The sequence below is a fragment of the Fusarium verticillioides genome, chromosome 11, assembly GCF_000149555.1.
Source record: "Fusarium verticillioides 7600 chromosome 11, whole genome shotgun sequence".
Classification (NCBI taxonomy): domain Eukaryota; kingdom Fungi; phylum Ascomycota; class Sordariomycetes; order Hypocreales; family Nectriaceae; genus Fusarium; species Fusarium verticillioides.
In genome coordinates this window covers 634,061-653,731 of record NC_031685.1, presented here as the reverse complement: position 1 = coordinate 653,731, position 19,671 = coordinate 634,061, and the positions used below count along the sequence as shown (strand labels likewise).

Sequence of the window (19,671 nt, the reverse complement as noted above, 5' to 3'; positions counted from 1 at the left end):
ACCGCATTACCAACTGTTGGACCCAGATATTCCAGTGTTCTGAGTAGTCCGGGAAGCCCGGATATCTGCCATAACGCGAAGCTTAACGTCATGCTTAGCGTTATGCTTGACGTTATGCTGTACGCCCCAACCTTAGGGGTAAGGCATCTACCTACCTTTATGCTTAGAGAGCAATCCACAACTATAGCATGGCTGGCAGATATCATCCTATATACGTTAGCCTTGCGCAGAGATGTCGATTTCATAGATAATACCGGCGAATGCCCCAATCTGTGATTGTCAATGATATTGGCAAGTAATCCCGATATATGCATTATAAAATAATCGGACCTGAGATATAGATAAACTGTGACTTGGTAGTGCTATTCAGTTTTGGTTAGAAGCTTGAAAGTAAGTAGTAATATCCAGCGTTGGAGTTAACTTGTTCAAATCAGCGGAACAAGATGACACCATCTGACCTATTACTGACTCAGTCACAAAGCACATTTAATCATGAATTTCTTATTGAGTGAATAGTCCAAGACTGGTGGCTACTGGCTGTAGCTCCAGGGCAGGTCATGAGATATATCACAGCGGGAGAATTACAATAACCAGGTTTAAAAACTCAGAGCTCTACAGTCTACACGAACAAGTGTGGGGCCAAGGTTCAATTAGCACCTGAAAATTCTGAAAGTTCCTATTACTAACTCTAGGTTTGATAATAGAGTTCGACATTGACAAACACCAGGGCCAGGCGATGACAGGAGGGATGGAACGATGTGGGATGTCGCTTGTGAAGATCCCAGAACCTTTGTCAGCAGGTAGCGTCAGCACCAGCATCTACAATCGGAGACACGAGTATATAAACCGAGTCACAATTCATCCAACGTTACGAGAGAGATATAATCATCAGTGTTTATATCTTCTCTTCAAAAGCACTCATTATGCCCGTTGTAGCTATTGCAGGAGGCACCGGCAGTCTCGGCCGCTTCATCGTTGAAGAGACCATCGCAGATGGCAATTTTGAGGTCATTATTCTAGGCCGAAAGGTTAGTTCATAGTGACTTGGTGTTAGGACTCCCCAGCTAATCATCTTTACTCAGGCCAACCCATCACTGGAGAAAGAGCTCGGTGCTCGCATCCTCTCTATCGACTACGCCGACCCCAATTCCATTGCTACCTTACTTGAAGAAAACCACGTAGAGGTCGTGGTTGCCGCGCTAGGTGGATATACACCTCCCGAGCAGGAGATATGTCTTATTCAAGCCGCCGCCAAGTCCATAGTCACCAAGCGATGCATCCCCAATGTATGGGCCGTCAGGTATCGTCCTGAGGATTCTTGGTTCTTCAATGCCGCAGCCAAGGTGTCTTCCTTAGATGCACTGGAGAAGACTGACTTGGAGTGGACCGCGGTTGCGAATGGCTTCTTTCTTGATTATTGGGGCTCCCCAAATCTCAAGACCTACCTCGATCCTCTGACTGTAGTTCTGGACATTCCTGCGAGAAAGGCTGCGATTCCAGGAAACCCGGACCAGCATTTGGTCTTTACGTATACTAAAGACGTTGCCAAGTTCACTGCTAAGCTCTTGACGCTGGACAAGTGGGATCCAGTATCTTATATCATCGGCGATAGGCTTACGTGGAAAGAGTTTACGCAACTTGCCGAAGAGGTTACTGGTATGAACCTGCCGACTCCTATTACAATTCTTGACTGTAAAAGCTGACAGAACTTGGCAGGCGACAAGTTTGACATTACCTACGATTCACTCGAGCTGCTCAAGTCAGGAAAGGTCACGGAGCTTCCAGGTCACAAACTCGCCTACCCTTTCTTCCCTAAAGAAGCACTGCAAACCATGCTATCCGAGCTCGGTGTTTTTGCGGACCAGGGAGGATTAGATTTCCAGCCGGAGAAGACTCTCAACAGCCTTTTCCCAGAGATCAAGGTAGCGACTGCCCGCGACGTTTTGGAGATCGCATGCAAGAAATAGTTATCAGCGTGGTTTATAGAGCTCTTGATAGTGTCTTAGGATATTACTCTATCAATTCATTTTTGTATAGTCGGAAGCATGTCACGCACTATCTTGAGAAAGAATGATAGCCTTGAACTCTTGATAAACATATCGGATCTTGACGATTCAGTTCAAACAAGTCCTGGATGACAGATTGCCGAGTTAGGTAAAGTCGAAACCCTTCATCCCACATCGCGCATCTCCAGCAAATTATCTTCCACATCGACTTACCATTCTAGAGTTACAATGTCTTCAGACTGGTTGAGATTCCACTGCAACTATACGGGGTGCGCCTGTTCATATAAGAAGAAAGAGCATCTCTTACGTCATGAGAGAGATCACTTGAACCTGCGCTCATTTGCATGCCCGCTATGCTCAGCTGCTTTTAACCGAAGGTAAGCATTCCCATCTAGCTCGGTTCCGATTGGTGTATGCTGAATCTATTGAGTGATCTGCTCAAACGCCATGAGGCAATCAGCCACCAACCTAGCCAGGCTTCTGGGCAAGATATGGAGGAAACGCCATTGACAGAAAACGCCGGATCTGGATCACAAGAACCTGTACCTGTTTCTGAGCTAGGCGAATCTTCTGTCCTCGCGTCGAAATCTTCCCTCAGCACTGAGCTTCAGGGTCTAAACCTGGCTTCAAATCCAACGATACAGTTACTCCAAGAACCATGTCGTTACGAGCTTGAAGCGTCTTACTTTCTGCACTTTCACCCCCACTGGCCTTTGTTGCATAAAAGAACTTTCCTGCAATCAAAGCCTCCCCCAGAACTCACGGCTGCCGTTTTGACAGCTGGACTGTGGGCAATTGATACTCCGGAGACCAGGGACAAAGCCCGACTGTATCATGATGCCTTGCTAAAGACGCTTTCCGAGCAACTAGTGAGATCAATAATCCCAATGAAAAATTAATTATCTAATATATATATAGTTAAAACATCCAACATCAGCCACAGACTCATCTGGACCTCGATCTGAATTCCTCCCTGCCTTCCAGGTCCTTCTCATTGCATTGATTCTTTGCACCTACCGTCGGGCAGAGACATTTCCATCCGCTTTGATCAATTGCAAGCAGATATGGCAGCTGTTACAATCCTTTGGCGTCTATGATCAAAATGCAATAGATGATAAAAGTAAACATCCGATAGTCCGCGAGTCCTACCAGCGGTAAGCAGCCCACGGTTCCCCTCACCTACAGAGTACTGTACTAACATGGCCAGGCTGGTTCTCCTGCACTTTAAGGTGTATGTCCATCTCAATTCTATATTAACCAGTCAGTTCTCCCAGTTCAAGGCGTTCGACTATTTGACGCCAAGCATGCTCAAAGTTCGAATTCCCTCGCCGAGCTTCTACTGGGAACATGATGACGAGTTGCTTCCTCGTCGGAGACACGGAGCTGGTACGGTCGCTGATCTGCTTGATTCATGTAATGAATTGGCTCACTTATCGAATCTTGTGGCTTGGGACTTTACTCTGGGAATGATCATTGGATGTTACTTGGCGAGACCAGTGGGTGAGGCTCATCGTGAGTTGGTGAAGCGGTTGGGTCCATTTTTGTTTCTACATCTAAAGACTTCCACCCGAGAGCACTAGCCAGACTTCAGCAATTCAGCTGATCAGAGCCAGCTCGTGACCTTTTGGAAGTGACTGGGCTGCTAAGAGAGAATGATTCTGTGTTATCCGAGCTCGACATGAACTTTACGTCGGATATCGATTGAGGTATAGGGTACTGATGTCAATGCTTTTCATCACGAGTGGCTGGGTTTGATATAGTCTGTCCAATTGATCTAGATCGGAAGAGGCAAGGAGGTTCATAAGCACTATGTATCAATTGAGCCAAAAGTTGGGATGCATTCCAACATGTAGCATTTCACGGCCCGGCTGGTCAAGTTGCACATGTTCATAGACGATGAGGACGTCGAGGCTCACATAGGAAGTTATGCAAACCGTATCGTACGATACAGAACTCCCAGAAATCCCTCAGCGCAAGCGATAGCCTTGGATCTAAGCTAATTTAATGCTAGATCATGTTATCAGATAAGAAGATGTTGGATGCATTCCCAGATTTCTCCTCACTAAATCTAGCGGTGGGAATTTCGGCATCTATAAATAGACTCGACGGAACTTGCCATGCTTGGTCTCGAAGCGATTGGCCAGATTCCCACGGCGTCCCCACAGACCTGTCAATCTAAACCTGGCGCGCTCGAGTCGTGCCGCTCGTGTTCGGGACCTTGGCCGACTCCGAACTGGAATCTTGGCGATAACTTCGTCATTCTTTTGTTATCAATCTTCATACTGGACAGTATTCACTACCTACCACCCATCGCCACACCAGACGACATACTGCTCAGACTAAACACGCCACTTTAGTCTCAGGCACCCTCTGCCGCTTCTGTGCTTGAGCCACATTCAATCGAGGGATAAACCGGGGTTCTCATTCGTCGTAAGATTACTGGAAGCGACCAATCCGCCGCCATGTCTGACAGCTTCTAGCTCGCGGCGACATAAGCGAGCATGCGCTCGCAGCATCACTGCTTCGTCAATGTCCCAATACCCCGCCATATTCCTCACCAAGCTGTCCTCGACTACATACAGACATACGAGCCTGTGCTACGCCACAATCCTGGCATGAGATCATGGGAAAAGTCAGACCTAGACTATGCGCTCGTCGCCAATGATCGATTCTTCGATTCATCAGACCCAGGGCAAAGTCTACGTTGTTATCAGGCTTACGAGGTGATGAGACTTGGACCGGGAGTTCAGAGGGATCTAAAATGGCCGATTATCTTCCAGAGAGTGCCGAATGGAATCGTATCGAGGGCAGATGCGCCTGCGGGAGTGATCAGCTGGACACAGTGGTACGTCAGGCCAAAGCCCAGTGAGGCTACGTCCGATTCTGTGAGTACGCCGAGTACGGCGACGCCATCGAGTTCGGGGGATGACACCTGGGAGGTATATGGAATTGTTACAATTGAGGCGCATAGGATGTTGATGCCATGGGTTGCTACGAAATCGGAGAGCTATCAGGTTGCAATTGGGCAAGGGATGGTGGACGATGCATGTTCAAAGTTTAGTTCTGGAGAAATTTCGTGACAATACGAGATGCATTAACTACACAAATCACGTATCTCGATATCTTGCGCATGCTCACGCCCCGTTTGAACCCTAGCTCCGCTCTCTCAGCCGACATAAGTTACCCGTCAACATACGTAAGCCTGAAATGATCGATGAGGGACTTAGCATCTCTTCGGTAAAGCTCTGCGGCGTGTCGGCTTCTGAGCCAACTCAATCTCCGCATTCCGTCGACGAAGCAAGCCCGGAAGCCGTTGGCCACTGGCGTACTCCCACTGAGGAAGTTCTTGTGAGATTACCGTATTGGGATCCTCGCAGTTATTCAGACGCCCAATGAGGGTAGACGATTCAGCATTGCCGCAGCCCATGTTGAAAGCCCAGCTTATGAGCGCGCCGTACTGGTTCCTGTTGAGCTTTGCCTTGCTGTTCAGCATGGCTGTGATACAGACTTCGAACTCCTACAGAAGCAGACTTGGTCAGTAATAAAGCGCCTTGATACGAGTAGTGAGAGCGAACCTTCATGTCATCTGCTAGTAGCTTCTTTCCGTTCACAACGGAAAGCGGGATCGGATACTTGACTTCACTGCATTGAGGCGCGTCACATAGATGACCATACCCCACCGTCGGATTTCCAGTCGGATCGTTGTCTGGAATCATCAGTCTCAGCCCAGTGAACAACTATCTCCAAGGCTTTACTCACAAACATCAGGCCTGAAGCCCTCGAAGCTAGCGATCAGATTGACAGTCGCAGCGTTCGATTTGGGCGGTCTACACGAACGGCACTTCGAGGTCACGTACCCGCTTGACCCTGTAGCGACGTAGTAGTCGGACACGAAACATCCGAACGTCGTCTTGTCCCAGAGAGTGTTCCCTTCGATGTTGGTGCCCTCGGTTTGGTAGGTGATGGTCCCATCAGTACCCTTGGTGAATTGTCGCTGGATGGCATGGCTTGTCGTTGGACCACTGCGGCATCTGACGCCTTCGTCTGTGATGAGAAAGGCGGTGTTGGAGGCGGCTGTAAGAAATTGGGCGGCGAGACTGTGAAGTCTCATAGTGAATTAGTGATTACCGTGTAAATGACAGACGGGAGGATTGTTGATCTGCGAATAGCTGAGTGCATGAGTCCCTATCTTATATGTACGAATTGCCAAAGTCATTAGCCAAGGCGTCGAGGGTCGGCCATGCTATCAACGGCCCTAGAAGCTCAAAGGCCACCAGAAACCGTGCACCTAAGATAGATTACCCAATCTCATACCATAGGGACAAACAAGGAGCTTCGGGAAGCACAGTCAGAAATAAAGATATTTGTGTTACCTCGAACGTTCGTCTCGAAGTCTATCAGCGGCATTGGGAGCTCAATGAGGACAAGGTGTATGCAGTAAGCCTTTGGTTGCCGCGTGTAGAGCGCAATGAGCTGCGGCTAGAGGATACGGTCCGAAGGGTAGTTCCAAAATTAACACCTCAGGCTATGTGATATTGGGGCAGAGGAGTTAGATAGAGTGATAGTGTATGAGTCGCTCTGTCTAGAGCCTTGATTACGAGATCTAGGCTTGTGGAAAATGTGAAGCAAGAGTTGTTATATGGATTGCAAATTCATACTATATATGTTGACTATCTAGCTACGAGAGACTATCCCATATCGTCTCCCTGCCATGTTTAGTAAACATAACGGAAGTTGAGGTTCTTCCTATCGGTGATATCGGAGATCTCGAGATGCTGCGTATCATCCTGAAGACCAGAGCTCGTCTGCTGGAGCTTGTCGCGTCGCTTGTTCTCGGCGATTAGCACAAATCGGAGAACAATCATGGTAACGGTCGAAATGCCGAAGCAGATCGTCGTCGCCAAGAAACCGCTCTAGAGTCATGATGTCAGCTCTTTTCCAGATAAACGCTTTGATCACAGAGACTGGTTGACTTACCGGATATTCAGGTGCCTCACGGGCGAAGAATAGAAAAGGGCCGATAATATTACCGGTGGTATATGCCATGAACATCATCGCGGCTGCGACACTCTTCTTAGTAAAGCCGGCGACGTTGGAAGCGACCATGGACAAGGAAATAGGAAAACCAGCAGCGAACGCGACAAAGATCCACAGTCCAAAGAGTCGACTTCCTTGGTTGGGGCCGTAACGAACGAGAAGCGACCCGGCCAAACTGTTACAGTTAGATGGTGAAGTTACACGAGGTCGGAGATGCTTACCTGATCAGGCTGAGGCATGCGCCGATAATGGTTCTGTAGCCGTTGAAACGACTGCAAAGGTATGTTGATCCTAGAGCGAAGAAAGCAAGGATAGCACCCATGGGCATGTTGAGAAGATAGACTTGGAAACGACTGAAGCCGAAGCCGGCCATGACAAGACTACTGAACTACAAGGTGTCAGATAATTGCTGCAGTCGAGTTCGGGGATCACTCACAGTGGTATGTGCACCGTTGGGAATGCTAAAGGCAACTTGGAAGACCATCAAGAGCAGGACATTAGGATCCTTGATAACTTCGCGGACCTGCTCCCACTTGAAGCTGTTGTTCTTCAAGCCAGTTTGGTTACTTCGGATACGATCGACGGCATCAATGCGTTGTTGTTGATCGAGGAAACGGGCGTTGTCGGGAGTGTCGGGGAGAAAGATGGCTAGCACGATGGCCCAGACGAGTGTGATGAGACCAAAGATGATGAAGAGCCACTGTAGACAAGAGTCAGCTGTTGTTACTCAGCACAATATGCAGTCGATGTGGAGACTTACACGCCAAGACTCAAGGGCGCCGCCAATATGGGCAATGCCATACGCCAACAGACCACCAAATGAAGTAGCGATGGCATTGCCTAGGAACCAGATACCGTGCCGGAAGGGCTGTTCCTCACGCTTGTACCACATTCCAGTGATGAGGGAGAAACCAGGCGAGATGGAAGCCTCTGCTACACCGAGGAAGAAGCGAGCGACGAGAAGACCAGGGAAGGTTTGAACTGCGGCGTGGCAGCAGAGGATGATGGCCCAAGCGAGACTGCGATATGTTAGTGGGAGAATCGTGCAAGATTGGGGAGTGCTTACCTTGATCCAGCGAGGTACTTGCCGAGAGGCAGACGAACCATCAGCCAGGACGCTGGGTAGCTGAAGGCGAGGTAGCCGAAGTAGAAGGCACTGCTGCACCAGCTGTATCTCGATCCAACGAGATCCTGCGCATGTCAGTGAATGTCGAGCACTTCTTGATTGTCGTGTACTGACCAAGTCATCGATGATGCCCATGATAGAGGCAAAGTTGAGCGACTGCTTGTCAAGGAACTGCAGTGTATAAGACACGAGCAGAAGGGGCATAAGGCTTGACACCAACGTTAGAAATCTTCATCTCTAGTTGAAGGACAACTTACCAAAGATCAATCCTTCTCAAGACCTTTTGTCCCCTATAGTGGTTATCAACACCCTCCTCCGCAACCTGCATCGACCCCTGAAGACTGAACGTCTCACCCATCTTCGCATCAGGGTCCTGAGCAGGGATGTTGATCTTGTCTTCTCTATCAAAAGCCATACTGTTAGAGAATATCTTGCAAGTGTTGAAACAAGAGAATAAAGAACTAAAGTGGATGATTGATGATGAAAAGAGAGGACTGGAAGCCAGTTAAGTAGATATCCAAGGGAGCATCTAGACCAGTGGCTTTATCTCTTGATCCCAAGCAGTCTCCACCCCCGCATATACTCAAGATAAGTCTGGGGATACTATCTCAGCACTGACGTTTTGATCAAGTAGAGAAATACCATTCACGTCTGAAAAATTGAAGTCATTCCACTACCCGTTTGAAAGAGCCGTACTGCTAGTTTCTCCAGCTCGGATATCGTTTCGCGCTCATTGGTTGAGTCGGCAAAGAAAGGTTCAGGCGTTGCCGATTGGCTGACTCGGCAAAATGATAGGGTTGTTGCGACGGACCCGACTCTTTGGGAAGCGCCGGAATGCGGGGAGGCGAAGATTTGGTGGGTGTTAGTTAGTACGCCGACAGTTGCCCATCATGATCCCGCGGCGAAGAGAATGACGATGCATTATCTTCAGTGTCAGAGACATGCATATGCGGTCTTATCACATGGACGATATCAGCGGTGACTCGAAAGGGAAATACAACGCGATATCATTGCCCTTCGATAACAACGGGATCGAGATGACATAACAGTATAACCAAGGCTTCATTATCTCATCATTTAGGTGTTCTAAAGTCTATAACCAATCGGCTCAACATCCCTTTTAAACTCATCTTTCGCTTGATCCATCAAATCAGTCTGAAGAAGCATCTCGCAGGCCGTAGCTGCTAATCCCTTGGCACAATCCAAAGCTCTCTCAAACGCTTCTCTTGTTCCTGCTGCCTCTGCAAACTTGGGTGTATGGGGTTGCACCAAAGGATCTTCGGTTCCAACGGCGAACATGGGATGAATACCCGCTACACAGTATGTAACGTTGCCTAGGAACGTTAGTTGAGCTGAAGACTGGGGAGGTGGCAGTGGACATACCCATGTCTGTTGATGCGCCCATCGGTGGTTGGTTTGCATCTAAGATGTAATCTCGTCCAAAGGCTTGCATGTGTTTTGTAAACTCGTTCGACATGGACATGTTCGGTCGTAGCTCCATGTAATCTTGGTCTCTGAGAGTTCATCAGTACGGCCATTTCGACAATCCGGTTTGCTTGACTTACGATTCGCAACTGCATTGCACTTGACAGCCCGTAGCGATAGCCCCGGCCTTAAAACACGCCTCTACCCTTCCCGTAAGCTCCTTGATCTGATCAGCCCCAGCCGCTCTCAAATAATACTCCAAGTTCGTCGAATCCGGAATAATATTCGGCTCAGCACCTCCATTTCTAATAACACCGTGAATCCTCTCTGTTGGCTGAATCTGCTGCCTTAGAAGAGAGATATTCACATATGATGACACAATCGCATCGAGCGCATTCTTCCCATGCCACGGCGTATTGCCTGCATGAGCATTCTGCCCTGTAAACGCCACTTTAATCTGCCTTCTCGCACTCGACCTCGCCGCCGAAACACCATCGACATTCTTCTCGCCCTGCGGTGACAGCCTCCCCGTTGGATGAGCCATCAGACAAGCATCTACTCCCTCGTACGCACCAGCCTTGATAAGATGGACTTTTCCACCGCCGCCTTCTTCGGCTGGTGTTCCAAGGAGGCGAACGCGGCCGGGGATATTGAGGGAGCGTATTGTTTCGGCGGTAGCGATAAATGCGGCGATGGAGCTTGTCGCAATAAGATTGTGGCCACAGGCATGGCCTAGACCGGGAAGTGCGTCGTACTCTGCGTTGAAAACGATGATTTTGCCGGTCTGGCCGGATTCGACTTCGAAGGATGTTTGGATGCCGTAGGCGGAGCGTTTGACGTTGTAGCCTAGACGGTCCATGAGATCGCAGATGTTGTCGTGGGCTTTGAACTCTTTGTAGTTGAGCTCTGGGTTCTCATGGATCTAGAAACATTAGTTAAGTTCCCCCAAAGCTGTACAGGTAGCGCGGTGTACCTTTTTGCAAATGTCTGCCAAGTCCTGCTCATGATGAGCGACAGACTTGGAGATATTTTCGTAAACCTGCTCGTTGGAAGACATCTTGCGCTGCTCGAATTACAATGAAGTCACGGAATACCCCAGGAAATAAACTACCCCGGGCTTGGCCGGCTTATAAGAAAGAAGCTGCGGTTCTAGCTCCTGCGGGTCATGACACAATCCGAGCTGAACTTCATGACGCCCGTTGCTCGCATGAATCAGGAAACTCCGCGAGACAAAAAGTGTCCCGATATGGCTATTTTCGGCTAGTTTTGGGGCAGCTTACAGGGAGCTTCAGGGGGTCTGTGTGGCAGTTTTCCGACGGGGAACGTTGACTGACCGACGGCCACTAAATTAGCCGAAGAATCCAATGAGAACTTGGGGATGTGTTATCACCGTTGAGGCTGACGGAGGACAAGATTTTCTCGGGGAGGATCAACAAGCCGGTGTCGACCCTGACAATGCCAATTCTGTTGCTGAAGGAGATAACGAGGTTCCTTTGAGTTGATGGACCTGGTCTCAAATACCACGTAACTCGGATATACGGTTATAGAGCTGTTATTAGAGTGGACAATGCAACGGGAGCTGCAAAGACTTGGATACAATATTCAAGACTAGCTATTTCCGTACTAACACAAACTCAATTCATCGGTATCCCCTCCCGACATCCCTCGTTCATCCTTGGAAACGTCCCCCATCCAGTCATTATCACAAAATTTCTCCCCAATCCCAATCCCAGCCCCAATCTCCCCCGCAGCCTAGACTTTAACACCCTGACGAAGGGAGAAAAAAACTGATTCAGTTGCATGTTGCATCACAATTACACAATACACGATCCCATGTTATCGTCCCAGCGCGTCTGTATTCCCGAGTCATATCTCCGCCCGCCATGCCCTCCCCCATCGCAGATCGCCGAAAAGCGCGTTCCAAAAACGGTACGCCCGGAACACCATATCCTTTCCGATATCGCTGCTAACAAAGATATTCATCAAGGGTGTTTGACATGTCGTATCCGAAAAGTCAAATGTGATGAGCAAAGACCTGTTTGCAAACGCTGTGAGAACAGTCCCAATAAGTGTGAATGGCTCGAACCGGGCCAGGCATTAAGTGCAAGGGGGAAGAGGGTTGAGAGTCCTGCGTATGGAAGTCCGCGATTGTTGGCATCGAGTGAATCGCCTGCGAGCTTTGACTCTGGAAGTCCTGTTTCGCCGGCGAGTGGCCATGACTTTCACTTTCCACGGTCGCATTTATCAGCGGCGCATATATTGCTTGCGAATTCACTACAGCTGAGCGAACAGGACAGGGCGGCTTTTGCGTACATACCTTATTCGACTATGGTGGTGAGTTATGGAAAGCTCTGGCAATGGAGTAACTTCTCGTATATCTATACGAATATCGCGAATGTGTATCCCGGCGTGATGAGGAGTTTCATCGCAGTCGCGAATATGGAGCTACGAGCGAAGGAACTTCTTATCGCACAAGAGGTGGTCGATGCGAGTGCCTCGTTGGAGAGGGCGAGTCGCCTTGCAGCTGCGGCGGCGGTGCATTATACACAGGCGCTAAAAGACCTGTCATCGTTGTTGGATCGTATCTGTCAGACGCCGGAGCAGGATTGTGATATCGATGCGCTGTTTACGATGTGGTTTCTAATCTTAAGATACGAGGCTTGTGATTCGGGGACTACCGGGGCGTCGTTGCTGCATCTCGATGGAATACGGTTGTTTTTGGGGCCGTATTTGCGGGATGGTGGACAGGCGACTGGAAAGAAGTTACCATGCGTTGCGCAAGCGATGCTGCTGTATACATTGTAAGTTCACTGACTACAACAGCAGTGTTTTTACTGACAGATATAGATACCTCGATGCGGACTCGGCAACAGGCAACATGAACAGCGGACAATTCTGTCTTGACTTTTTATCTCGCGACGCTCATGACTACATCTCACATGAACACCTTTTTCTCAGCGTTCGATCAGCTCTTCCCAAGATGTGGGGTGAACAATATCCTATATCAGAACTCCTCGATGACATGGAGAATTATCGCCCTCTCCGCTTATATCACCTCTGTCAAGGATCTAAACTTGAGCTTCTCAGACTAGCACGGTCAACAACGCACGGTGGATACGACGATCTTAAGAAGCTCTGGCGGCATGTCGAAAACTTCGGTGATGTACGACAGCTTATCCAATACAGCCATGTAATGTAACTAACAACAACAGGAATTCGCCGATATCCTCCTCCTCGCCAAAAAGACGCCCAGCTCTGGAGGAAAGCGCCTCATGTGGACAGTATACGCCGCAGCCCTTGACTTCCACGCCTTGCAGATCCTCTGCTCCAGCCTAGACACCTACAACGAAACGCCTTTCAAGCCCGAGCCCTCCCTATCCTACATCTTCAGCGTCGCCACAAAGGCTCTCGAAGAAGATCCCCGTCAAGTCTACCGTTTCATGTGGTCGCTCTCCGTAGCACTCAGCAAAACGAATCAGGCTTGGTTATCTACCCAGCTTGCAAAAGCAAGGATTTTACTACCGCGGTTTGGAGTTCCAGGGTTGATACTTGAGCAATGTGGGGGCCTAAGCGTTAATAACGAGGGAGCACAGTAACTCGTTTATTCCTGTATGATTTGTAATCAAAAGTTTATAGATTTGGCTTCTAAACTTCTATGTTCAGTGACTCTTTCAGGGGGAGGGTACGGCTGCTGGAGCCGACGAAAATGGTGTAGTTGCCCGGCTGAAGAGTCCAATCCTGCTTGACGACGTCCCAGACGCTGAGGTCACGTCTCGTGAGTTCAAATGGAATATCGACAGATTCGCCCTTGTTGATCTTGACTTTCTCAAAGCCTCGGAGTTGCTTTGGTGGACTATTCGGGATAGCAACGTAAAGTTGAACAACTTCCTCACCGTCTCGCTTTCCGATGTTGGAGACTGTAGCTTGAACGGTAGCAAACGTACTCCAAAGATCTTCATCAGCAGCTGAAGCACTTGTCTCAGCAACCTTGACTGCCAAGTCAGAGTACTCGAACTCCGTGTAGCTAAGGCCGTACCCGAACTCGAATCTTGGCGTGACATCCCGATCGTCGAAAGAGCGATAGTCAAGATACACGCCTTCAGTAAAGTCGCACTGCGGATCCTTGCTTCCCTCTTCCAGTCCACAGGGTTTGTAAGGGGTATAGTCACTCTCATTCTTCGCCAGGGTATACGGCAACTTTCCTGAAAAAACGGCCTCGCCGTAAAGAAGCTTCACGAGCGCCTCGCCACTATCTTGGCCTGGAAGGTGAGCGATAATTGTTGCGGTGATGTTTGGATGGTCAATCCACTGATCAACGAGACGAATGCCTGCTGCGTGGATTGTAACAATCGTGTTGGCACATTGCGATGCAACGTTGAGGATCAGGGCGTCGCTGAAGTCATCGTGAAGACCATCGCGGTCCCATCCTTCAGTTGCCATGGCGTTGATAAAAACGAGACAGACATCCGTTGCGCCGTTCACGTCAGGGTTAGAGGATGAAAGGTCCCAGTTCACCCAGCTCCCATCCTTAGCGGCTCTCTGCTGAATCGCGCTGAGGGGCTGCATCTTGTCAGTAGGCTTCTAGGGAAGAAGAGAGAAGACTTACATCGCTGATGTATGGCGGTGAGTTAGCAGCCGCCCTACCACCCGAAACAATCGTTCCTCCCTTGGCAGCTTGGTCAAAATGCTCTTCAGTGCCAAGAACAGCTTGTCCCATCTCCGGTGATGAAGTATATCCCAGCTGGAAAAGATTATCCGTATTCTTCGTCTTGGCAGCGGTGGCATCATATCCAAAGACAGAGATCATCTTGGGCTTTTCGGCGAAGGGAAGAGTGCTGTTTACGTTCTTGACAAGTACATGCCCTGCAATAGCGCCCTCGAGCAAAATTGGTCGTGATTCGGGGGTGCGAGCTTCGACTTGCTCGTGAGGAAGAGAAAGGTTCTTCATTCCGATCCCAGGGGTTGGAAAGTCGACATCTTGGCCGACGAGGTACCAAGCGGCCAGGATTCTGCCACCGTTAGTTAACACTCACTCAACATATTGAGGGGGTATACCTTGTAGCCATGTCCGTCACCCTCTCCTCCTTAACAGTCCCATTTTCAACAGCCATCGTCAAATTCTCTCCCCAGAATCCCCCCATCGGCATAACCATATCCAGTCCCGCATTCGCACTCTCAAGATTATGCTGCGCGTTCCAATCCAGCAACACAAACCCCTCAAACGCAAGCTCAGTCTTGAGAAGTCCATTCATGAGCTTGCTGTTCTCGCAGGCATATGTTCCGTTGACGCGGTTGTATGAACACATGACTGATGCAACACCTGCTCTTACCGAGTCCACAAAGGGCCAAAGATAGTACTCATGAAGAGTCTTGTCGTCGACATTTGAGGATACTGCTTCAATGCCAAAGTAAGGACGACGATAGGTTTCTTGCTCGTTGGCGATGAAGTGCTGTGGATGTTAGTGGTGGTGATGGATTTGAGGGGGGGGTACTGACTTTGACGTTGGCAATCACTCCGGCGTCTTGATGCCCTATGATGGACTCTGCACTGAGTCGGCCCGTCAGGTACGGATCAACCGAGAAGCCCTCCCAGTTTCGTCCACCAAGTGGCGTTCTTCCCAAAGGCCCAACATTTGGTCCAAGAAGAATATTCACTAAACACAATCAGCTCGCGAAACACATCGCACGAATGTTCGTACTCACCTCCCTTGGCCTTGAACTCCTTCCCCATGTAATAACCCCGCTGATACGTCAAGTTCTTATCCCAACTCGCCCCAACATGCAAAGCAGAAGGATAGGAGTTAACAAAATCCGTCGCTCTCACTCCATTGCCCGCATCATGGAGACACAAACCCGGCCATCCAAGGCGCGGAATTGTACCCGTGTTACCAGCGCAAACATTATCAGCCGCAAAACCGCGCGTAACATTGACTTTCTCCTCGAGCGTCAATCGATCAACAAACTGCTGCGCTTTTACATACGCATCTTTCCAAATTCCTTTGCCAGTTCCATTCGCTATCAAAGTTTAGCTTAGCGCCATCAGGGGTCAAAGTTACTAGGCAGATCTTACGCGATGGATACTCTTCAGTCGGAATCTCAGCAGGAAGAGAGAAAGAAGATGCGACTTGCAGCGCAAGACACAAGAGTTTGGTCGACCACATCATGTCTGGAACTACCTCGCAGATCCTCATCTTGGAAACGAGCGGAGGTGTTGTTGTTTGTATTTATCAGTTCATCGCGTTACCTGAGCTTTGTTGCATGGACAGCGAATAAGCCGGTGATTAGCCGACACAGCCCGAAAATACGTCATTGGACGAGGATCGCGGAAACTCCGTTGTTCACCGCTTGCAGAATGGAGCCAATCGGGGAGTAAGCCGGTGGTACAGGGTATGTTGCGATGGATTTTTGAGTTGCGATCCGGGGCCCCGAAGGGTGATAGTCCCCGCGAACGTGGAGTATTGTAACTATCATGCTGTTGATTCAAGATCGTCAGATAAGTAGATGAGGTTTTTTTTTTAAGTGTTCTGGCTATATTTATCGGCTTTAACCGGATGCAACGTTGCCCTTAGCAGTTTGTTCACTTGATTGAACTAGCCTCGCCTTGTTTCAATCAACGCTCGCGTATAAGGCAACTCTACTATTAGGCATCGATCAAAACTAGTGACATTGCTAGATTACTTAGGATAATGCCAATTAACATGATGGATTTCAGCGGAGTCTATTTAAGTTAACTAGTGGGAGACATACAATTGCTACACATGACAATCCGGCTAGAGCGCCAACACCAATTTCAACACCTGACCAGCTTCACTGACACGTGCAAATTGACGTGGCATGTTGAGAAAACTGTAAATGCATTTTTGCTGCACCTCGATATCCGAAGTCTCCTATTTCGAAAGTCCGAATGCCGTCGGGCTATAAATCCTATACCCCTAACGTTTACAGCCGGTGTTGGCGATTGATGTGAGCCTGAACACTCGCACCGTGGGGGTTCCAGTCACACAAGGACGGATAACTCGGGCTTTTCTTCGCTCTTCAAACTACAAGCGGCGCAATAACCGCCCGTAGCCGACGTGCCTTTTTCCATTCTCAAAGTGAGGCTGCAGGCATCGCGTCCATTTTGGCGATGAGCGCGAGCGAATGGCATGTAAGACGTAGTTGGCTGATTGTGTTGCTCATCATTCGCCCAGAAGAGTCTGCTGACGAACGCCCTCGCTTTTTGAGGCCCCCAAAAATGCAGCTCATTGATGTAGGCTCGGTATACACAATTGTGTGGACCAATCAGCTCAGTCTATATCGAGAATGCAACAAGATTCCTTGAGGCTTTTGAAAGATATAAGAGTAATAAATTCGCACCTTGAACTACGTAAAGTAGGGTCCATAAGAAGCTTTTTTCTCATTTGAAATGGTTGTCGCTGACTCCTCAGAGAAGCGCCCAGAATGGTGCCCGCCTGGAAGAAGTCCACCTGTCACTCGACCGGTGAGGCCAGGCTCACAGTCTTCGTCTGGGAGTTCTTCAAAGAGGTCAAATTCTTCTTCATCTTCAAGAAATAGTCCATCGCCTACGACACCTCTATCATTGGCACCCTCCACTAAAGTAAGGAGGAAATCAAGCAAGCAACCATCCAATCCCCAATTTTCAAGACCAAGACCGAGTTCCCCAGCTTCTGACGATGGGGCAGTAAGCCAGACCTCAAGCCCAGATATTCATGACAAGTTCAAGGAACCAGACCTTGAGCCATGTCAGAGAACACCAAGTCTCTCATCTCTATTCAGTTTGCCGAAAGAGTTGTTCTTTGTACGCGACAGTGGCCAGTCATATGAATTAGGCTTGTCGTCAGGGCAGGATATTTTAACACTAGGGTCGCGATTGGCCGAAGAAACCCAAATGAGATGCCGGGTCCAAAAGCAGCTGGATGAACTTGATGCACAACTGACGAAGGTTTCCGAGCACTGAGACGAAGCTCAATCTCGCGCCAATGACTTAGAGCAACAATTGAATTCTGCTCTTGAAGTCCAAGCGGCTCAGCAAATATCAAACCAGTTCAAGTCTGCCTGTATCTTGTCAGATGATCGACCAATGCCTGATAACCCTGAGGAATTTACCCCGGAAAATTTCATCTGGGTAAAACAGCAATGGGACCGAGTTGCAGAAGAAAATCTCAAAATGGATACCTCTCTACACATTGCCGGCGCACAAAAACACCGGTTAGAGACTGAAATTGTTAGACTCTCTCGAGAATTAGAGAAATATCGGAAGCGGAATATTGGCCATGGAAGGTCCATGACCGACGCTGCACAGCAGACCAAAGAGGAGCCACCGCGAATGACAACAGTGGCTACCCAAACAGATTTTGTGGATCAGAACAATACGGAAAATAAACCCATAGAGTCAGAAAATCAGGCAGCTCCTCCTCAACTACCGAAGGTTGTGATGACCGACGCTGCAGTTCAAGCTGCAGAACAGCTTGATGAGCACACACTCTCTGAGCAGCTATCTGACCAAAACACCAAAGTCTCTGGGTTACTGGAGGTATCAATACAAGAGTCGAGAGAAGAAAGGCTTGACTGGGAACTTGATGTGTGCGACATACAGAAAGCTTCTGTACAGGGCAGCTCTTCACAGACTGAAGCTTCAAAGGGCAAGGAAATCGCGTGTCCAACGACGGTGGCACATAACGGCCAACGTTCCATGACACTCGGCATCTGGCCGCCGCAACCGCTAGCTTCTAATATTTCTCAAGAAAATAGTATCGTTAGGTTGCAGTGGGAAAATGAGCGACTTCGGAAGGAAAACCAAAGGTTGAGAAACGCTCTCGAGCAACATCAAAACGAAAACAGCCGCCCAGAGGGACCAGAGAGCCAGAATAGTAACGCAAGCTCAGAAGAAGCACAAGTCAGTAATACAGACAACAGAGCCGAAATTCAAGACGCCGATGTCGAGATGAGAGGTATCACGGTAGGACAAGTTTCAGCCGCACAACTAAACATCGAGGCCCTTGTGGTGCCAGCCATACCTCCAGAAACATCAGAAGCAGGAGAAATCCTGCAGTTCAATCTACAGCGTTTTTTGAGCAGCATCAATCGAGACCGAATAGCGAGCAGTGATGACGCTAAACGCCGACGAGATAGTCAACGACACGAGCGGCGAAGACAACGAGAGCAGTGGAGAATAGAACGAGATGAAGAAGCTCGGCAACAGCAACGGGAGAGGTCACAAAGAGAGGAAGATGCTCGACGACATCAGCAGAGGAGGTTACGAAGAGAAAGAGAAACCCAACGAACTCACAAACACCACAAGCAATCTCTCAAGGTATGCAAACAGAAAAAGAAAGTTCCATCGCTTCTCGGATGGGTAAGATATCGTCGAACATGGATGGGTTCCTTTTCATTCAGCTATATGTTTCCCCCGCCGCTTGAGCTATCGTAGCAGACCGAAGTTAAGCTTCCTATGTCTTTTCTAAAAACCTTTTTGCTCTATTATTTTATGTACTCATTCCCTACAGGACCTACCTTATCGTCACTTCTATGAATCAACTTTGGAGTCAATCCTCCTGGTGCGTAGGATGAGATCGGGTTTCCTTATTGATCGTCTTTCATATCCTCTAATAGATTGATACTTAATGAGAAAGAGGCTACTATTACCAATAGAAAAGACGTAAATGATCGGGATACTGGCTATTGTCCCGCTGTGATTCATACGAAACGTCGGCATGGAGTCGGCTTCCGCGGGAGGTTATCGGGAACATCCTAAACTCTAGAGTGACGTTTCATGCCCCCAGATAAGCAGTAACGCCCAATCTGATGTCAGTGGTCAACTCCGCTTACCTCAGACGGTGACGCCCACCTCGAGGGATTTTCCCGATCCAGACACTGCTCCTCATCCTTTTCGCTTTCTTATTGGATCATTCAGGGCACCACCGTGTACCACTCTCACTCCTGTTGCTGTTGCTGTTGCAAAATATCTAGCAATGAACAATGATGATACCGTTATCATGCTCATCAGTGTCTTCCGTCACACCCAAAGCCGCTAAAAGATGACATTGCGCAACCCCGCAAGTCTTACGCCTCCACTAA

General features: G+C 48.8%; 9 protein-coding genes across 9 annotated transcripts; 5 read left to right on the top strand and 4 right to left on the bottom strand.

The window, feature by feature from the left end:
- Positions 1-923: 923 nt before the first annotated feature.
- On the top strand, positions 924-1,967 carry FVEG_13060 (hypothetical protein; the record flags this gene model as incomplete). The annotated part of the gene is made up of 3 exons (XM_018902440.1): positions 924-1,028; positions 1,083-1,656; positions 1,717-1,967. The coding sequence occupies 3 exons, from the start codon at positions 924-926 to the stop codon at positions 1,965-1,967; spliced, it is 930 nt and encodes a 309-aa protein (XP_018761178.1).
- Positions 1,968-2,234: 267 nt separating this feature from the next.
- FVEG_17441 (hypothetical protein) lies at positions 2,235-3,711 on the top strand (the record flags this gene model as incomplete). Its single annotated transcript, XM_018906686.1, has 5 exons — positions 2,235-2,383; positions 2,437-2,875; positions 2,925-3,160; positions 3,214-3,518; positions 3,620-3,711. The coding sequence occupies 5 exons, from the start codon at positions 2,235-2,237 to the stop codon at positions 3,709-3,711; spliced, it is 1,221 nt and encodes a 406-aa protein (XP_018761177.1).
- A 523-nt stretch (positions 3,712-4,234) lies between these two features.
- FVEG_17440 (hypothetical protein) lies at positions 4,235-5,147 on the top strand. The gene is made up of 2 exons (XM_018906685.1): positions 4,235-4,436; positions 4,487-5,147. The coding sequence occupies exon 2, from the start codon at positions 4,508-4,510 to the stop codon at positions 5,084-5,086; it is 579 nt and encodes a 192-aa protein (XP_018761176.1). The 5' UTR covers positions 4,235-4,436; positions 4,487-4,507; the 3' UTR covers positions 5,087-5,147.
- Positions 5,148-5,229: 82 nt separating this feature from the next.
- Positions 5,230-6,117, bottom strand: FVEG_13059 (lysozyme; the record flags this gene model as incomplete). Its single annotated transcript, XM_018902439.1, has 3 exons — positions 5,230-5,523; positions 5,582-5,712; positions 5,766-6,117. The coding sequence occupies 3 exons, from the start codon at positions 6,115-6,117 to the stop codon at positions 5,230-5,232; spliced, it is 777 nt and encodes a 258-aa protein (XP_018761175.1).
- Positions 6,118-6,651: 534 nt separating this feature from the next.
- On the bottom strand, positions 6,652-8,584 carry FVEG_13058 (hypothetical protein; the record flags this gene model as incomplete). Its single annotated transcript, XM_018902438.1, has 8 exons — positions 6,652-6,919; positions 6,984-7,218; positions 7,265-7,431; positions 7,480-7,743; positions 7,804-8,062; positions 8,110-8,234; positions 8,284-8,377; positions 8,427-8,584. The coding sequence occupies 8 exons, from the start codon at positions 8,582-8,584 to the stop codon at positions 6,722-6,724; spliced, it is 1,500 nt and encodes a 499-aa protein (XP_018761174.1). The 3' UTR covers positions 6,652-6,721.
- Positions 8,585-9,255: 671 nt separating this feature from the next.
- Positions 9,256-10,651, bottom strand: FVEG_13057 (hypothetical protein; the record flags this gene model as incomplete). The annotated part of the gene is made up of 4 exons (XM_018902437.1): positions 9,256-9,503; positions 9,553-9,683; positions 9,735-10,516; positions 10,568-10,651. The coding sequence occupies 4 exons, from the start codon at positions 10,649-10,651 to the stop codon at positions 9,256-9,258; spliced, it is 1,245 nt and encodes a 414-aa protein (XP_018761173.1).
- Positions 10,652-11,477: 826 nt separating this feature from the next.
- Positions 11,478-13,190, top strand: FVEG_13056 (hypothetical protein; the record flags this gene model as incomplete). Its single annotated transcript, XM_018902436.1, has 4 exons — positions 11,478-11,523; positions 11,582-12,395; positions 12,442-12,757; positions 12,807-13,190. The coding sequence occupies 4 exons, from the start codon at positions 11,478-11,480 to the stop codon at positions 13,188-13,190; spliced, it is 1,560 nt and encodes a 519-aa protein (XP_018761172.1).
- FVEG_13055 (beta-glucosidase) lies at positions 12,705-15,848 on the bottom strand. Its single transcript, XM_018902435.1, has 6 exons — positions 15,665-15,848; positions 15,298-15,609; positions 15,091-15,248; positions 14,650-15,044; positions 14,201-14,603; positions 12,705-14,154 (listed from the first exon to the last, which is right to left on the bottom strand). Exons 1-6 carry the CDS (start codon positions 15,783-15,785, stop codon positions 13,240-13,242), a joined length of 2,304 nt encoding a protein of 767 aa, XP_018761171.1. The 5' UTR covers positions 15,786-15,848; the 3' UTR covers positions 12,705-13,239.
- Positions 15,849-17,761: 1,913 nt separating this feature from the next.
- Positions 17,762-19,628, top strand: FVEG_17439 (hypothetical protein; the record flags this gene model as incomplete). The annotated part of the gene is made up of 2 exons (XM_018906684.1): positions 17,762-18,907; positions 19,428-19,628. The coding sequence occupies 2 exons, from the start codon at positions 17,762-17,764 to the stop codon at positions 19,626-19,628; spliced, it is 1,347 nt and encodes a 448-aa protein (XP_018761170.1).
- Between the last annotated feature and the right edge of the window lie 43 nt (positions 19,629-19,671).

Coding starts and splice junctions, on each gene's coding strand:
- FVEG_17440 (XM_018906685.1), top strand. CDS start 4,508: ATGCGCTCGCAGCATCACTGCTTCGTCAATGTCCCAATACCCCGCCAT.
- FVEG_13055 (XM_018902435.1), bottom strand. CDS start 15,785: ATGAGGATCTGCGAGGTAGTTCCAGACATGATGTGGTCGACCAAACTC. Junction 15,610..15,664: donor GACTGAAGAGTATCCATCGC/GTAAGATCTGCC, acceptor AAACTTTGATAG/CGAATGGAACTGGCAAAGGA. Junction 15,249..15,297: donor GGAGTTCAAGGCCAAGGGAG/GTGAGTACGAAC, acceptor GATTGTGTTTAG/TGAATATTCTTCTTGGACCA.